We start from the raw sequence: 15377 nt of genomic DNA, 5'->3' as shown, positions 1-15377 counted from the left end.
GGCGACTAAACCCCCCCCCCCCCCGGCCCGGTACTTGGCAGAGACTTTGCTGCAAAAGGTGAAGAGCTTGTGGTAAGAGTGAGATGGTTGTCTTTTGGCACGTCTTCCTTGTCAGCAGCACTCAACAGACAGGCCCCAAGCACTTAGCCAGGCATCGTTTTAAGTGAAAGAGAGGAGCATTTGCCATAATTGAACATAACAGTTTGCAGAAGAAGATGTTATTCTAGTGCTATAAGGTTCTTTCTTTGTTTGTTTTTTTAAAAAGGGATTCCCATGATACACCGAAACTCAGGTGCTTATTGCACTGCAGTATTTTACCATTCTGTACTCATTTATTCAACCCCACCCCCCACTCCATATTCATGAGCTTCATTATATCAAACACAAACAACAGAATCACAGATTATAAGGACCCAACAGAGCGCTTTATATCAGATCAGGCTATGTGCCTAATATTGTCTGCTCTGACCGGCAGCATCCTTCCAGGAACTCAGGCAGAGAAAGACCCATCACACAATCCTAGGAGGCTGGTGCTTATTTAGCTGAACTCTGATGGTCAGACCACCTTCATCGTTCCCCATCCTGATGAACCTAGGCAAGCCAAATCAACGCAGAGCAGTTCCCCTGAAGAAAGGTCTCTCTATCCAGAGCAAATCTTTCCTGGTGATTTAAGCAACAGAACCGCACACCTTCAGTTAGGAGTGTGGCCAAACCTTGGCAATGGCGCTACAAGTGGCACAGGCAATGGGAGCCTGCAACCGCCCTGCATTGAGCCATGAGAGGAGCCCCAGGCTAGGCTATGGCAGACCTAAAGGCCTGCCAGGCTGCCAGTTTCCTCTCCGGCATGATGGTGCTGTCTGCTACTTGACTCAGGAAACTAGAGGCAATACCGTGCCAAGGTAATTCAGCAGCAGTGTGTGGCAGAGCCAACACAAAACACCACTGGCCACCATGACCTTGGGGCAAGTTAAACACACACCTTACATTTAATAGTTGCAGTGGGTCGTATGGAATGGCAGACAATATTGTGAGCCTTGAGCAAAAATCATGATCGATAGCAGGTAATAGATAAAGAGTAGTAGACAGATACAGTGGTACCTCTACTTACGAATTTAATGCGTTCCGAACACATATTTGTAAGTCGGGAAAAAAATGTAAGTCGAATCCCATAGGAATGCATTGGGAGAAAAAATTCGTAAGTCGAAGCAACCCTATCTAAAAATTCGCAAGTAGAAAAAATCCTTTCTAAACCGCATCCAAGATGGCGGACGGAGCTCCATTTGTAAGTAGAAAAATTTGTAAGTAGAGTTATTTGTAAGTAGAGGTACCACTGTACAGATAGTAGATCAATAGATGCAGCAAACCCTTGGAATCCCTTTCATTTTTGTTTCTCCCTCCATCACCAATGGCTTCTTTAGTCTCCCCAGATGTGGTGACCTTCCTTCTTGTCACTTGGTCCTTCCACAAAGCAGTACCTTCCAGTTGTTTTGAGCTACAACACCCATCAGCCCCAGCCATTATGGCCAAAGTTAAAAATATCTAGGGGACATCAGCTTGGGAAAGGCTGGCCTACTCTCTTCCCCAACTATTGCAGTTGCAGATGCCCATTGGTTGCCCTAAAATGCTTAACTTTAGGTAGATCATGCCCTGTGGCATATATATTTTCTCGCATGTGACTTTCTTTTCCCTGAACAGGCCTTCTTTTTGGATATCATAAAGGGATCTAGCTAAAATTTGCATTTAAAAGAAACGAAAATCTCCATGTGCATACACTACAAAAACAATTAAACTGTGTTCAAAGTGGCAAGAATTTCATTTTCTGTCTCATTATGTGTGGAAATGGGTTATCTGTGTTATATAACAGACCCCGAGTGAGAATAACACTTGTTAATTTCATGCTGCTCCCAAGAGTTATCTGCCTACGTCAGGAAACTGCATTGACCGTCAGAAATATACATCTATCTTTGGAACCCATCTACAGATTGAATTGCATGTGTCTGTGATACAGCTGCTAAGAGGTTATGTCTGGCCAGGACTAAGCAGGAAAGCTTGAATCGCACTTGGCTCAAGGCAGCGCCATTAAACCCCTTGATTTCATAAGCACCAAATTCCATCATTAATAAAACAAAAAGGAACGCTATTTGTTCTCCTGAGTAAAAACACAGCCTGTGCGAAAAACATTCTGTTATCAGAAATTCAATACCTCTGGGATTAAAAACTGCATTTGTATACACACACACACACACACACACACACACACACACACACACGTAACATGCACAGTTATCTTAAATTTGAAGAAAACATTGTCAAAAACAATGTCAGCCTCCAAATTTTATTTGCTCTTTCACCTATTGTTTTGTTTTCGGCAGCATCTTTTTTTTGTTACCTTATTATTTTGTAAGCTACCGTACTTTGAAAATGCCTTGACTTGTAAAGTAGGTTCATAATTTAAATGAATGAATAATTGAATTGGGGCTTCTGGTGAATTAACGCTCAGCATCACGACATCATGAAAACTGTACTATGCACTGCGGAGGAGGAAGGGGGGAATCAACAGGTTTGGGGGCAGGAATCCAGTTTCCAATAACGGCCACATCCGGATGATCTCAGTAATCCAAGATATGAACAAATCCTGTGCTTCCTCATTGCTCCTGCCGTCATACATTCAGGGGGCAGGAAACCCAGCTCCAACTGAGCTGCTCAGCCAAGCCATGCCCCCTGTTTATGGGTAGCTGCCAGACCTGAATGAAGACTAGCCAGCCCAGGTCCACCAGCCAAGCCAAGCCACACACCCTAGCCTGCCTGAGACTGGTCAATTCAAACGGGCAGGCTTCCCAGGGGCCCATGTGGCCGTCGGAGGAAGGTAAAGTCCTCCAATGGTCACGCGGGGCTGTATGACTGCCCAGAGCAGTCAACTGTTGGGATCATTTTTCTTATCCAAAATGATAAACTATGGTTGTTGTTGTTTAGTCGTTTAGTCATGTCCGACTCTTCGTGACCCCATGGACCAGAGCACGCCAGGCACTCCTGTCTTCCACTGCCTCCCGCAGTTTGGTCAGACTCATGTTCGTAGCTTCAAGAACACTGTCCAACCATCTCATCCTCTGTCTCCTTGTGCCCACCATCTTTCCCAACATCAGGGTCTTTTCCAGGGAGTCTTCTCTTCTCATGAGGTGGCCTAAGCATTGGAGCCTCAGCTTCACGATCTGTCCTTCCAGTGAGCACTCAGGGCTGATTTCCTTCAGAATGGATAGGTTTGATCTTCTTGCAGTCCATGGGACTCTCAAGAGTCTCCTCCAGCACCATAATGCAAAAGCATCAATTCTTCGGCGATCATAGTTTAAAAACTATGGTTATCGCCTTCTAATCAAGGCAGGTTATGAAGCTATGGTTTACACCTGGCTTAGTAAAGGGTCTTCTTCAGAAGCTGCTAACCATTGTATCCCATCTAGGAGAGACTCCTGGCTTGTGTGTTGCCTATACAAAGGGAAGAGCTGAGCAGCTGCATGCAGAGGAACGAGACTCAGAGCTGCATTACAACATGCAGCCTGCCCCGTGCGCTCAGTTAGCCTGCTGCCCTCAGGTGTAGTGGTTCAGAGGCAAAATGTGGTTCCCTGTGCGGTTGGCTCTTGAACTTGCAGCAGGGGAGACGGCCATCTTGTTTTTCACCTCAGGCAGCAAAATTTCTTGGACCTGCCCTCGCTGAATATGGCTGCTCTGTAATTCCCTCCAGCCCAGAAACAAGAAAGCCAGACAACTACAGCATTAAAAAAAATATTTAAAAAATCTAGAATCTTTGAAGTGAACAACTGTTATTAGACTTTAAGCCTCTAGGCCAGGCCTGTTTTCATTTTTACCTGAAAGTGCTTTAAAAAATAGTAAATGTGATTATTATGAAGCAAGCTCTTACCATAGAATATAACAGGAATTGATTTTCTTTCTTTTTTTTAATAAGAGCAGCAAATAAATGCAGAGAAGGCCTGGGAAAGGTTGGATCACCGAGCATTACAGTATCCATTCTTAAAGGCTTGCATTTATTGATCATTTTTACATTAATATATATTCCTTTAGTAGGAGCTGCACATTTTCAGCCACAAACTAGCCTTAGGTATTTTCGCACCTAAAGTAAAAAAAATATGCTCCTGTTTTGGAGTTGCTGCTGTTGTTTTTAATAGTACACAAGAAAACAGAAACTGAAGGCAGAAAAAATTGTGCCCCCTCTGGAATCCCTGCGCGAAGAGACTGTTTTGTACGGACCTATGGAGCTGTTTTACCAAGTATCAGACCACTGGACCATCTAAGTCCAGTCTACTCTGATGGGCAGCAGCTCTCCACAGTCTCTGGTAGGATTGCTTCCCAGCATCCACTGCCTGAGATCTTTCAACTCAGGGATGGGGAACCTGTGGCTTTCCAGGTGTTTTGGCCTCTGATCCCCACCAGCTGTTCAGAGGAAAGTGGAGGTTGGACTTCAGTACCTCGCATAGCTGCCAAGTACCCCGTATTTCCCAGGAAACCCCCGTTTTTCCTTACCATTTCCCGGAGGTCTCCCGTTCCAGCTCCTCTCCCATTAATTTCCCTTATTTTGGTTCCTGTCGGCGGTCATTTTTCTAGTGCCGCTTTGCCCATCTATGGGCACCAGAAAATGGCTGGCGCCGGCACCGGACGTTGCATCTACGCATGTCCAGAAGTGCGTAGACGCAACTTCCGGTGTCGCTTTGCCCATCTATGGGCACTGAAAATGGCCGGCGCCGACACCGGAAGTTGCGTCTACGCACTTCCAGACATGCATAGACGTGACTTCCGGCGCCGGCCATTTTCTGGTGCCCATAGACGGGCAAAGCAACACCGGAAGTTGCGTCTATGCACTTCCGGACATGCGTAGACGCAACTTCCGGTGCCAGCGCCGGCCATTTTCAGTGCCCATAGATTCGGAGCCATTATCGACACCATAGATCCGGTGTCGTGCGGCTGCCGATCCCAGATTTCTCCGCGAGAGACTTGGCAGGTATGCTACCTCGTGAAGGCCCACAAGCTCTCCACACCTGCTTCAACTGGAACTACTGGAGATTGAACCTGGAGCCTATGGCATGGAAAGCATCGCCACTGAGCTATGTTGTTGCTTCATGGTTAGGCTGTCCCTACCAGGTGCACAGGAAAGAGCTGTTCTCCTCCTTGCATATATGTAACAGAGGATGGCCTGCAGGCACATGGTGCCATTGCACTACTGAAGCTAAGGAGGCCTGGCCTTATAAGTCACCTCGATGGGAAGCCATCTGGGAGCCATATGTGAGCAGCTCTGCAGATCAAGAGCAGGATATTTCTATTTATCATAGAAGCAACTCTGCTTAACACAATGGCTGCAGTTTCTTCCAGGCTTGATTTCAGCACTAAGCTAGGAAATGCGGGTGTGAAATATCTTCACAGTTCATCGGGGGCACCAAAAATACAAACACCTAATAAGCCTGTAGTCTCCCAGTTGGTTCCCCGTGGCGGGCAATTTCCTCACATGATAAAGAGGCAATGATCTGTGAAAGTGGATTAGGTGATAAATAATTGCGCCGTTTCAAATCTTCAGGTTAATCGGGTGCATCTGCAATTATCTGGTGAACTGTGCTCATGTGTGAATTCAGCCTTTAAATGGGTTTCTAAGACGTCCAGGATCAAACTGTCAGTCAGTCAGTCATTCCAGCATTTTGGAATAAGAAAATTAATCCATCACGGCCAAAATATGACAGTTTTGAATCCTTGGGGAAAGTCTTAAAAAGAAGCAAAGCTTCCATTTTTCTTTCTCCCCTTTTATTGATCCCCTAATTTTTCCCTATAGCTGGTGTTAAAATGGATTCCTTAATGCAATGGTGTACTATTTCAATACATTTTTGTGGACTGAACCCTGAGCACCAAACAACAGAAGGGGGCTTTGATAATAATGCCTTATTGTTAAAATTATTACAAGCAAGTATAATGATATGAAAGAGAGACCACTAGAACAACTGGCAAAGTCTCTACTGTCAAATCTCAGGGCAATCTCCCATCAACAAAGAGTAAGAGCCAATTCACACAATACATTCTTAGGTGTGTACTTAAGACAATTGAAGTGCACACAACCTATAACAGTAAGGTGTGAATACAGTAAGCATGCATCATTCAAGTACACTCAGAAGCGAGTGGCATAGATTGGGTGGTTTTTGTACTCTTCTGTCCTTGCAGATATCATGTGATGATGTCTTGCTTGGTTCTTTTGAGCAAGTGGAAGGTGACTTCATTAGGGAAGGCGGCCTCACATTCTAAGACCCCACTTGATAGAATCATAGAATTGTGGAACTGGAAGGGCGATTTCCTCTCACACCACAGAGCCAAGAAAGAAATTCAAGGTGGGGTAGGAAGGTAGTTAAAGTACAAAATAAATAAATAAATTGTGGAGCCAATGTGTTGAACCAAGTGCTGAGCCAAGATTCAGCCCGGGACTGAAGAGAGCTGAGTTCGATTCCCACGCGGCCACACAAAGTCCACCTGGTAACCTTGGGCCAATCACGGTATCTCCCAGGGCCAAAGACAGGGTTTAAAAAAGGAAGGGAAAACTCCCTGAGCAACCTGGAGGATACAAATGGTACTCTAAAGATCAAAGATGGGGGCGCCCTACCCAGAGATGGGGACGACATTGTTGGGTTCCAACTCCAAGGAGCCCCACATGGCATGTTTAATGGTCTGGGGTGGTGGGAGTTGTTGTCCAACAACATCTGTGGAGCCACTGGTCACCCACATCCTTGATGTCGATATTCAAGTGTATTTATCTCTCTTTAGCATCCTTCACAAAATCCAGGGTTTAGGATTCATCATTGAGAAAGGTTTCAGGACTAAGATGTAGTGTGACCCGGGGGGGGGGCAATTTCTTTTTCTTTTTTATTAAAAAAAAAAAAGCTCAATCCAGCTGGTGGTGTTTCCAAATGACTCTTAAAAACAAAGGGTGATTGCATTAGTTCAGGTGCTTGCAATGGCTTGATAGAATGTTTAAAGACTTTGCCAAGGAAATTATGTCAGCAGCTAGGCTGCTGAAAAAGATAGTTCCCTGGAGCTCATTTCTGTTCGCAGGCAGCAATAACACAAGTTTTTCAGCTCATCATCTGCAAGGCCTATTTCGTGCCTCTGCATTCTGCAGCCCTTTAATCATAGAGACTCGCCAGGCTTCATGTCCCCAGCAGGTTCCCCCTCTCCTGTTATGCATGGAAAACAAATAAACTCCGCTTGCTTTCATTGAGGGAACGAAATAATGGGGGAAACAGTTTGAAGTCAGAACTCCAATAAAAAGCCGGGCAGGTCCAAATAGCTCTAATTGAAGGAATGTGAGCAACTACATCAGTATTTCTGATCTCTACAATTAGAGGCCTATGCTGACCCCCTTACCTGTAGGAAAGGGGTGTGGGCTGGGCAGGGTCCCAAGAACCAAAAAAGAGAGGTATACCGTATTTTTCGCTCCATAACGCACACTTTTTTCCTCCTAAAAAGTAAGAGGAAATTCTGTGCGTGTTATGGAGCGAATGCGTGGTCCCTGGAGCCGAATTGCCCAGGGGCGAAAAGCAGATCGTGCTTTTTTTTTTAAGAAAGAGCTAAAGGCTAACAAGAGGGAAAGAGGGTGTTTAAAGGAAGCCACTCAACAGTTGATTGCAAGAGATCGGGAGGGAGATAAGGGACTCTAGCTCCCTTCCTGGTCTGCCCCCTTGCCCCGCCCTTCATTTTTGAATGGTCTGCAGAGGGAGGCTGTTTGTTTCCCCAGCACATGTGACTGGCTGATTAGATTATCTCCCTTTCCTTTCCTAAAGCAGCTGTAGAACTGTGAGTTGAACCCCATGAAAACAGGATTTTTTCCCTTTGCAAAGTAAGCTCAACAACTTTGAGCTGATCCTCAAAAATGGAGCTTTCCCCCTTTGCAAAAGAAGCTGCACAACTGTGAGCTGATCCCCCCAAAAATGGGGCTTTACCCCTTTCTAAAAATTATGTTCGTGTTATGGTCCAGTGCATGTTATGTTCCGAAAAATACGGTAGATGACTGCATATGGCCCCTAGCCTTGAAATTGTTCCCCATCCCTGCTTCACATACCTTCACATGGGGTGGTTTGCTGTTGCTGGGATACTGATTCCTTGCAAAGGGCTGCCTAAATTTCAGCCAGGCGCCACACTTGGCGTCGGGTTGCCCACCTTCTGCAGTTAATGTCTAGTTATTGCTCAGGACCGCAATACCTCAAGGACCGCCTCTCTCCATATGAAACTACCTGGAGCCTGAGATCATCCTCTGAGGCCCTTCTTCGTGTGCCTCCCCCATGAAAAGTCTGGAGGGTGGCCACACGAGAACGGGCATTTTCTGCAGTGGCTCCCTGCTTGTGGAATGCTGTTGCCTTCATTATCTATATTTTAGGTGTCAGGAAAAGGCTTTCCTCTTTAACTAAGCCTTTGGATGATTAACATCCAATGTCCTTTTAAATATGTTGTGGGACGGGGGATTATTGGTTGGTTATTGTTCTCATTTTTATTATGTATTTTGTGTTTTCTTTATACAGTCGTACCTTGGTTCTCGAATGCCTTGTGACTCAAATTTTGGTTCCCAAACGCTGCAAACCCATAATAATAATAATAATAATAATTTATTATTTATACCCCGCCCATCTGGCCGGGTCTCCCCGGCCTCTCTGGGCGGCTTCCAACAAAAGAATAAAACACAATAATCTATTAAACATTAAAAGCCTCCCTGAACAGGGCTGCCTTCAAATGTCTTCTAAAAGTCTGGTAGTTGTTTTCCTTTTTGACATCTGTTGGGAGGGCGTTCCACAGGGTAGGCGCCACCACCAAGAAGGCCCTCTGCCTAGTTCCCTGCAACTTGGCTTCTCGCAACGAGGGAACCGCCAGAAGGCCCTTGGTGCTGGACCTCAGTGTCTGGGCAGAAGTAAGTGTTCTGGTTTGTGAACTTTTTTTGGAAACCGAATGTCTGACGTGGCTTCCGACTGAATGCAGGAAGCTCCTGCAGCCAAGTGAATGTTGTCCCTTGGTTTTCGAAAGTCGAACAGACTTCCAGAACAGATTCTGTTCAAGAACCAAGGTATGGCTGCACTGTAATTTTATGCTGTGAACTGCCCTAAGATCTACCGGTATATGGCGGTATACACATATAATAAATAAATAAATAAATAATAATAATAATAGAGGAGGAAGGGAAGAAGGTCACAATGTAAGCTTTGCGCTCTGTAGACAATCTACCTGAATCATAATTCCAATGGAAACTGCTTTGTTATTGAACTAATAATAATAATAATATATTTATATCCTGCCCATCTGGCTGGGTTTCCCCAGCCACTCTGGGCGGCTTCCAACAGAAATATTAGAATACACCAATTTCTTACAGATTTAAAGCTTCCCTAAACAGGGCTGCCTTCAGATGTCCTCTAAAAGTCTGGTAGCTATTTTTCTTTTGGGTGGGAGGGCGTTCCACAGGGCGGGTGCCACTACCGAGAAGGCCCTCTGTCTGGTTCCCTGTAACTTGGCTTCCTCGCAGCGAGGGAACCGCCAGAAGGCCCTCGGCACTGGACCTCAGTGTCCTGGCAGAACAATGGGGGTGGAGACGCTCCTTCAGGTATAGTGGACTGAGGCAGTTTAGGGCTTTAAAGGTCAGCACCAACACTTTGAATTATGCTCGGAAACGTACTATGCTTCTGGTTGGTTGGTTGGTTGGTTGGTTTTCAATTAAGGCGACACCAGCAGCAATAAAAATGTGAAATTAAAAAATTATTTACCTGCAGAGACAGTTCACTTGAGGTTAGGTCTAGAATCCCTCCGTCTGAAAGGCGGGAGCGGTACTGCCCTGCTGGAAACGGTGAGTCAGCTCTTTGAAGTCGATCCTCCAGTTTGCTTTCTGTGCTGGATGCCTCGGGGCGCAACCCATCCATTTCCATAAGGGTGCAATGTCCATTTCCCTGCTCAGTCCTGGAGCTGCTTTTGCTGCCTTTGTTGCCTTTGCTTTCCTTGCCCCCAGGAGGAGTCCTGGTGATGACGCCAAACTTTCTAGTCCTTTTGCCATTTTGTGCTGTCTTCCCGCTGGGCTCCGAGGTAGGCCGGGCTTTGGGTTCGTTGCTGCTGCTGTTGCTGTTGTTGCCATTCGACGGAGGAAGAGGGGCCTTGCGCTTGATGCGACGCAACATGATCAGGTAGATGAAGCCGCCATTCCAGCACTGGTCAGCAAGGTAGCTGCAAGAAATGAAGCAGATGCACGCATTAAAAACACCCTGTTGCAAAATGCTGCGCATTAAGCACTCATCCAAGTCCTTTATGTTGGAGGGAATGTCAACAGAGGTTCTTATTTCCATATGTGGTGAGAATGCAAGCCTGTGCAATTATTTTGGGAAATGGTCTTTGAAGAAGTCTCTTCTATTACAAGACAAGATGATACAACCTGATCCAAGGCCTGCTTGATTAAATCTGTTTATAGATGACCGTAATAATTTACTGCTTAAGGACCAACTAACCTTTTCCACGTAACAGACTCTACAGACAGAGAATCTCACCTAAGAGATCTACAGCAAACCTTTTTAGAACTAAAATATCCACCTGATGAAGTTAAACAACAGATCAACAGAGCCAGACCGATACCTAGAGAGAACCTGCTGCAAGATAGACCCGAAAAAGAAAATAACAGAACACCACTAGTCATCACATACAGCTCCCAAGTTAAAACAGTACAACGCATCATCAGAGATCTACAGCCTCTCCTGGACAATGACAGCTCCCTTTCTCAAGCTCTGGGAGGAAGACCTTTCATTGCCTACAGACAGCCACCCAATCTTAAACAACTCCTCACCCACAATAATACAACCACCAGACTTAACATGGACACTGGTATGAGAGCCTGCAATAAACCCAGATGCCAACTTTGCTGCCACATACACCCGGACAACATCATTACTGGCCCCAACAACATCCAACATACCATCTCAGGACTATTTAATTGCTCATCTTCAAACATTGTGTATGCCATCAAATGCCAACAGTGCCCTTCAGCTCTCTATATTGGACAAACAGGCCAAACCCTACGCCAAAGGATAAATGGACATAAATCTGACATCAGGAACCACAAGACAGAGAAACCAGTAGGAGAACACTTCAATCTCCCAGGACATTCTATACAAGATCTCAAAGCAGCTGTTTTATTACAGAAAAATTTCAGGAACAGACTGGAAAGAGAAGTTGCTGAATTGGAACTCATCATCAAGCTTAAAACCATGGAGCCACCTGGGATGAACAAAGACATAGGATTCTTATCTCATTATGCATGATCAAGCTTTCTTTAGCGCCTCAGCCCTTGCTTTTCCCCCGCAGGACCAATTGCAGTCATCAGCAGTCGTTAACAGCCATCTACAGGTTTACCACTCCTATCAGCCCATCACCCATTCCCACCCACCCCCACCACCCTCTGCATATACATAAGGGTCTGACTCTTCTGTTTCAAGTGTATCTGAAGAAGTGTGCATGCACATGAAAGCTCATACCAAAATAAAAACTTAGTTGGTCTTTAAGGTGCTACTGAAGGTATTTTTTTATTAACCTTTTCCACATCTACTAACATACATACCGTAATGTTCTATGGCAGGCATAGGCAAACTCCGGCCCTCCAGATGTTTGGGACTAAAATTCCCATCATCACTAGCTAACAGGACCAGTGGTCAGGGATGATGGGAATTGTAGTCCCAAACATCTGGAGGGCCGGAGTTTGCCTATGCCTGTTCCATGGCATTGGCTGAGATGCTCTATTGTCATAGAATGTAAATCTGACGGAAAGTCAAAAATCATTGGGCTCAAACTAAGGGTGCTGGGAGTGAGGCTTACAGCAAGCCTTGGAAAACTAACACTGCAGCGCTTTTTGAAGACAGCACAATGAAGCTCGTATATTAAATCTCACCTCCAGTCATTAGATGCCTGGGTGCCAATTGGTTTATCATAATGCTTTTCTGTCTTATAGCCTCAGCTGCTTCGTCAATAAAATGAGACAGTAATAATACGGGCCTATTTTACAAGGTTGTTATAAGGTTTGCAAAGCTAATGTTTGTGAAGCACTTTGAGCTCTTAGGGAAAGTGTTGTGCGAAATCTAAATATAATTTCTAAGACTTATTTGCTTAATTGGGGAAGTAGGTTCCTATAACTGTGATTATCTGCTCAGAGAACCTGAGGCTTGTGTAAAATGTTGAATTCTCTGGCTACCTGTAGACTCCCCAATCTGCACATTCCATTTGCTCAGCCCATGGTAATCCAGGTTTTAAGAGTTCTGTGAATAACATCAGAGACGTGCTCCTGCATGCAATCAATTTCTATGAAAGATTTAAACATGTTGACACCATGGAACAAATGAGAACCCCTGAACAGCATTAAGTAGGACCGAAGCTGTATCATTTCAGGCAAAGAAAATCCCAGCAGATCTTAACAGGCAGGAGGAAGCCAAGGTGTTGAAAGAGAATGGGTGGTATGGCCCTTGTGAAGAGCCTAAACACCAGGCATGGGAAACCTTTGGCCCTCCAGGTGCTGCTGTACTACGTACAACTCCCATCAGTCTCAGCAAGCATGGTCAAGGCTGATAGGAGTTGTAGTCCAACAATCTGGGGGGGGGGCAAGAGTTTCCCACCCCTGTTAGTCGCAGTGCTAAAGCAATACAAACATGCAAAGCTGTGTTATAGGCCCCATCCGCACTATATGTTTAAAGCAGTACCATACCACTTTAAAAAGTTACGACTTCACCCAAAGAATCCTGGGAATTGTAGTGCTGAAAGTTGTTAGGAGACCTCCTATTACCCTGACGGAACTTCAGTTCCCAGAGTTCCCTGGGAAGAGGGATTGATTGTTCCCACTCGAGGAATTGAAACTTGTAACTTTACACATTACACCCTAAGCAGGCATTCCAGCCCAGAACTATGGCTCCTCCACTAAAATGACGTTTGTTTGTTTTTCTTACAAATCAAGCCGTATATAAAATGTATCTATCATCTCCCTCTCCCTCTCCCCCCCCCTCTCATTTCTATACACAGGGCAGTTTAGAATAAAAAAAACACATGACAACTACAAACAAAAACATTGCCCCCCAAACAATTAAATAGACCATAGATTGTTTAATTAGCCAAAAGCCTGGGAGAAGAGGAATGATTTTGCCTGGCACCAAAAGATATGCAATGAAGGTGCCAGGCATGACTCCCTGGGGAGAGCATTCCACAAGCGGGGAGCCACTGCAGAAAAGACCCAGTCTTGTGCAACCACCCTGAGAGCAACAGCACTCTGCTCACCTGAAATCCCCAGCAACCAGCATTCTGAGACATCTAGCCTCCAGCGGTACAGGTGGAACCACATTGTGGCTATTATCTTCCAGGAGAAGGATGCTTCTCCACACTGCTTTCAGGTGCCCCTTCTCATCCCATTGATTTTCCCGCCTGGTCGGGGCAAGAGATGGGAGTTCCACGCACCCAACTCTCAGTGCAGCGGCTGAGACTGGATGCCGCAGCGTCATGCAAACAGCGGCTGGATTCAATAAAGTCTCTGTTCCGTTCTGGCAGCCAGGAAGCCAAACAGGACCCCAAACCCTACTTTTGGCAGCTTGTAAAGTGCTTGGAACCAGCCAAGCTTTCAATGAATCTGGCCTCAGAGTATTCAGAGGGTTTTGTGTTTTATTTTTCAGTGTTTAAAATCCAAATACCATAAGGATTTCAGTTGGGGTTAGACGGGAATTTGCTACGCGGTTCACTCTGTATATGTTCCTCTCATTATTAACTTGGAAGCCCCGGGCTCTCATGGAAAGCTATTTATTTTTCAGTGCTGCTTTCATATTTCAAGGCGGGGTTTTTTTTTTGTTTTTTTTTGGGGGGGGGGAGAAAAGAAATATTATTGCTAACCAGATTTCAGTTGAGCTGAGATATTGAAAACAGAAACTGCAATCACTGCTGTAGAACTGGAATATTCACTTCAGTTGGCGATGAGTGGACTCAGTTAGGTAAGTGTGGATTCAATTAAAATCCTTGACATTAAGAAGCTGGTAACTGATTCCACTTAACCAACCAGTTCTTAGTACTTCTGAGTCACTATGCTAAATCATGATACCACAGATTCTCTAACATTTCTGCAGTTGGTCTCATTAGTACAGTATTTCGACAGTACCCAGGTGGTTCTCTGAATGTAGCTGGGATGGGATTGAGCACATGTAGCCTTCAGCCCCAACCCCAAAGAGGGGAAACCCCAAACCATCCAATGAGGGCTTAGCATGCTCAATGTCAAGGACGGGTTGGGTGTAGAGGAATGGTGGAGGGGGGGGGAAACCAGCTGGGGAACCCCCAGGGGAAGAAGGCTCAGAGCCCAGGGATTGGTGGTGGGGCAAAAAAGAGGGGGAAGACTGGGGAGAGGAAGTGTTGGACGCTGAAGAGGTAACAAGACTTAGTGAGCTGGGAGAGTCTGTGGCAGAGAGAAGTCTAGAAGCACATAGCTGCCAAGTTTTCCCTTTTCTCGCGAGGAAGCCTATTCAGCATAAGGGAAAATCCCTTAAAAAAGGGATAACTTGGCAGCTATGGAAGCAGAGACAGAAGCAGAGGCTGGAGAGGAGGGAGGGCAAGAGGCAGAGATGAATCCATCCTACTCCCTTGACCTCTAATTTGGAACTACTCTGGGACTAAACCTGTCCATGTAGCATCATACCTTATAGATGGATTTATATCTTCCACCCCAGCCCCAAGATAGGCCATGCCAAGCCCTGGATTGGATGTAAGTAAGCAGGAAGATAGTCTCATATGTGTGTGCCGACTATAGGTTGGAGGGGCAGTTCCCCTGCTTGCCCGAATGCACTTGTGTCTGCTAGTCCTTTCACACAAAGATCCATTTCTGGTTTCTGTTCTCCCCGCCCCCATATTTTTTCAGTTTAATTCGCAGGGGAGACTCATTGGTCTTGTCAAACAACTGGGAGTCAGAAATCCTTGGTGATCTGTGATCACCCAGAGTTCTACCGGTCTACCTTTCACCTTGTTGTTGTTTAGTCGTTTAGTCGTGTCCGACTCTTCGTGACCCCATGGACCATAGCACGCCAGGCACTCCTGTCTTGCACTGCCTCCCGCAGTTTGGTCAAACCTTTCACCTACCTCTCCCTTAAGGCGACTGTGAACAGCCCAGATCACCTCCTCACCATGACATCATCAGTAATGGCCCTTGAGCTTGAACAAAGCATACAGATGGTGCCCTGTGACTGCAAGGAGAGTCATACTCTGAGCTCATCCTTCATCCCACTATTAGTAAGCACGTTGGATCTGTCATATTTCAGGTAAGGCAGGATAATTCGCCTGAGTGGTATTCTGCTGCTGCTTCTTCTGCTTCT

The 15377-nt window shown here is 45.6% G+C and overlaps 1 protein-coding gene across 9 annotated transcripts in view; it reads right to left on the bottom strand.

The window, feature by feature from the left end:
* PDZD2 (PDZ domain containing 2) overlaps positions 1-15377 on the bottom strand; it is a 257387-nt gene that overhangs the window by 84563 nt on the left and 157447 nt on the right. For all 9 annotated transcript variants that reach the window (XM_088652634.1, XM_088652636.1, XM_088652631.1 and 6 more), the window contains one exon: positions 9783-10233. In XM_088652634.1, the coding sequence (XP_088508760.1) occupies positions 9783-10233 (451 nt within the window). The remainder of the gene's footprint in view (positions 1-9782; positions 10234-15377) is intronic.

Source organism: Zootoca vivipara, chromosome 10, assembly GCF_965207765.1.
Source record: "Zootoca vivipara chromosome 10, rZooViv2.hap1.1, whole genome shotgun sequence".
Classification (NCBI taxonomy): domain Eukaryota; kingdom Metazoa; phylum Chordata; class Lepidosauria; order Squamata; family Lacertidae; genus Zootoca; species Zootoca vivipara.
The sequence above is the reverse complement of the archived record's forward strand: the minus strand, read 5'-3'. Positions and strand labels throughout refer to the sequence as shown.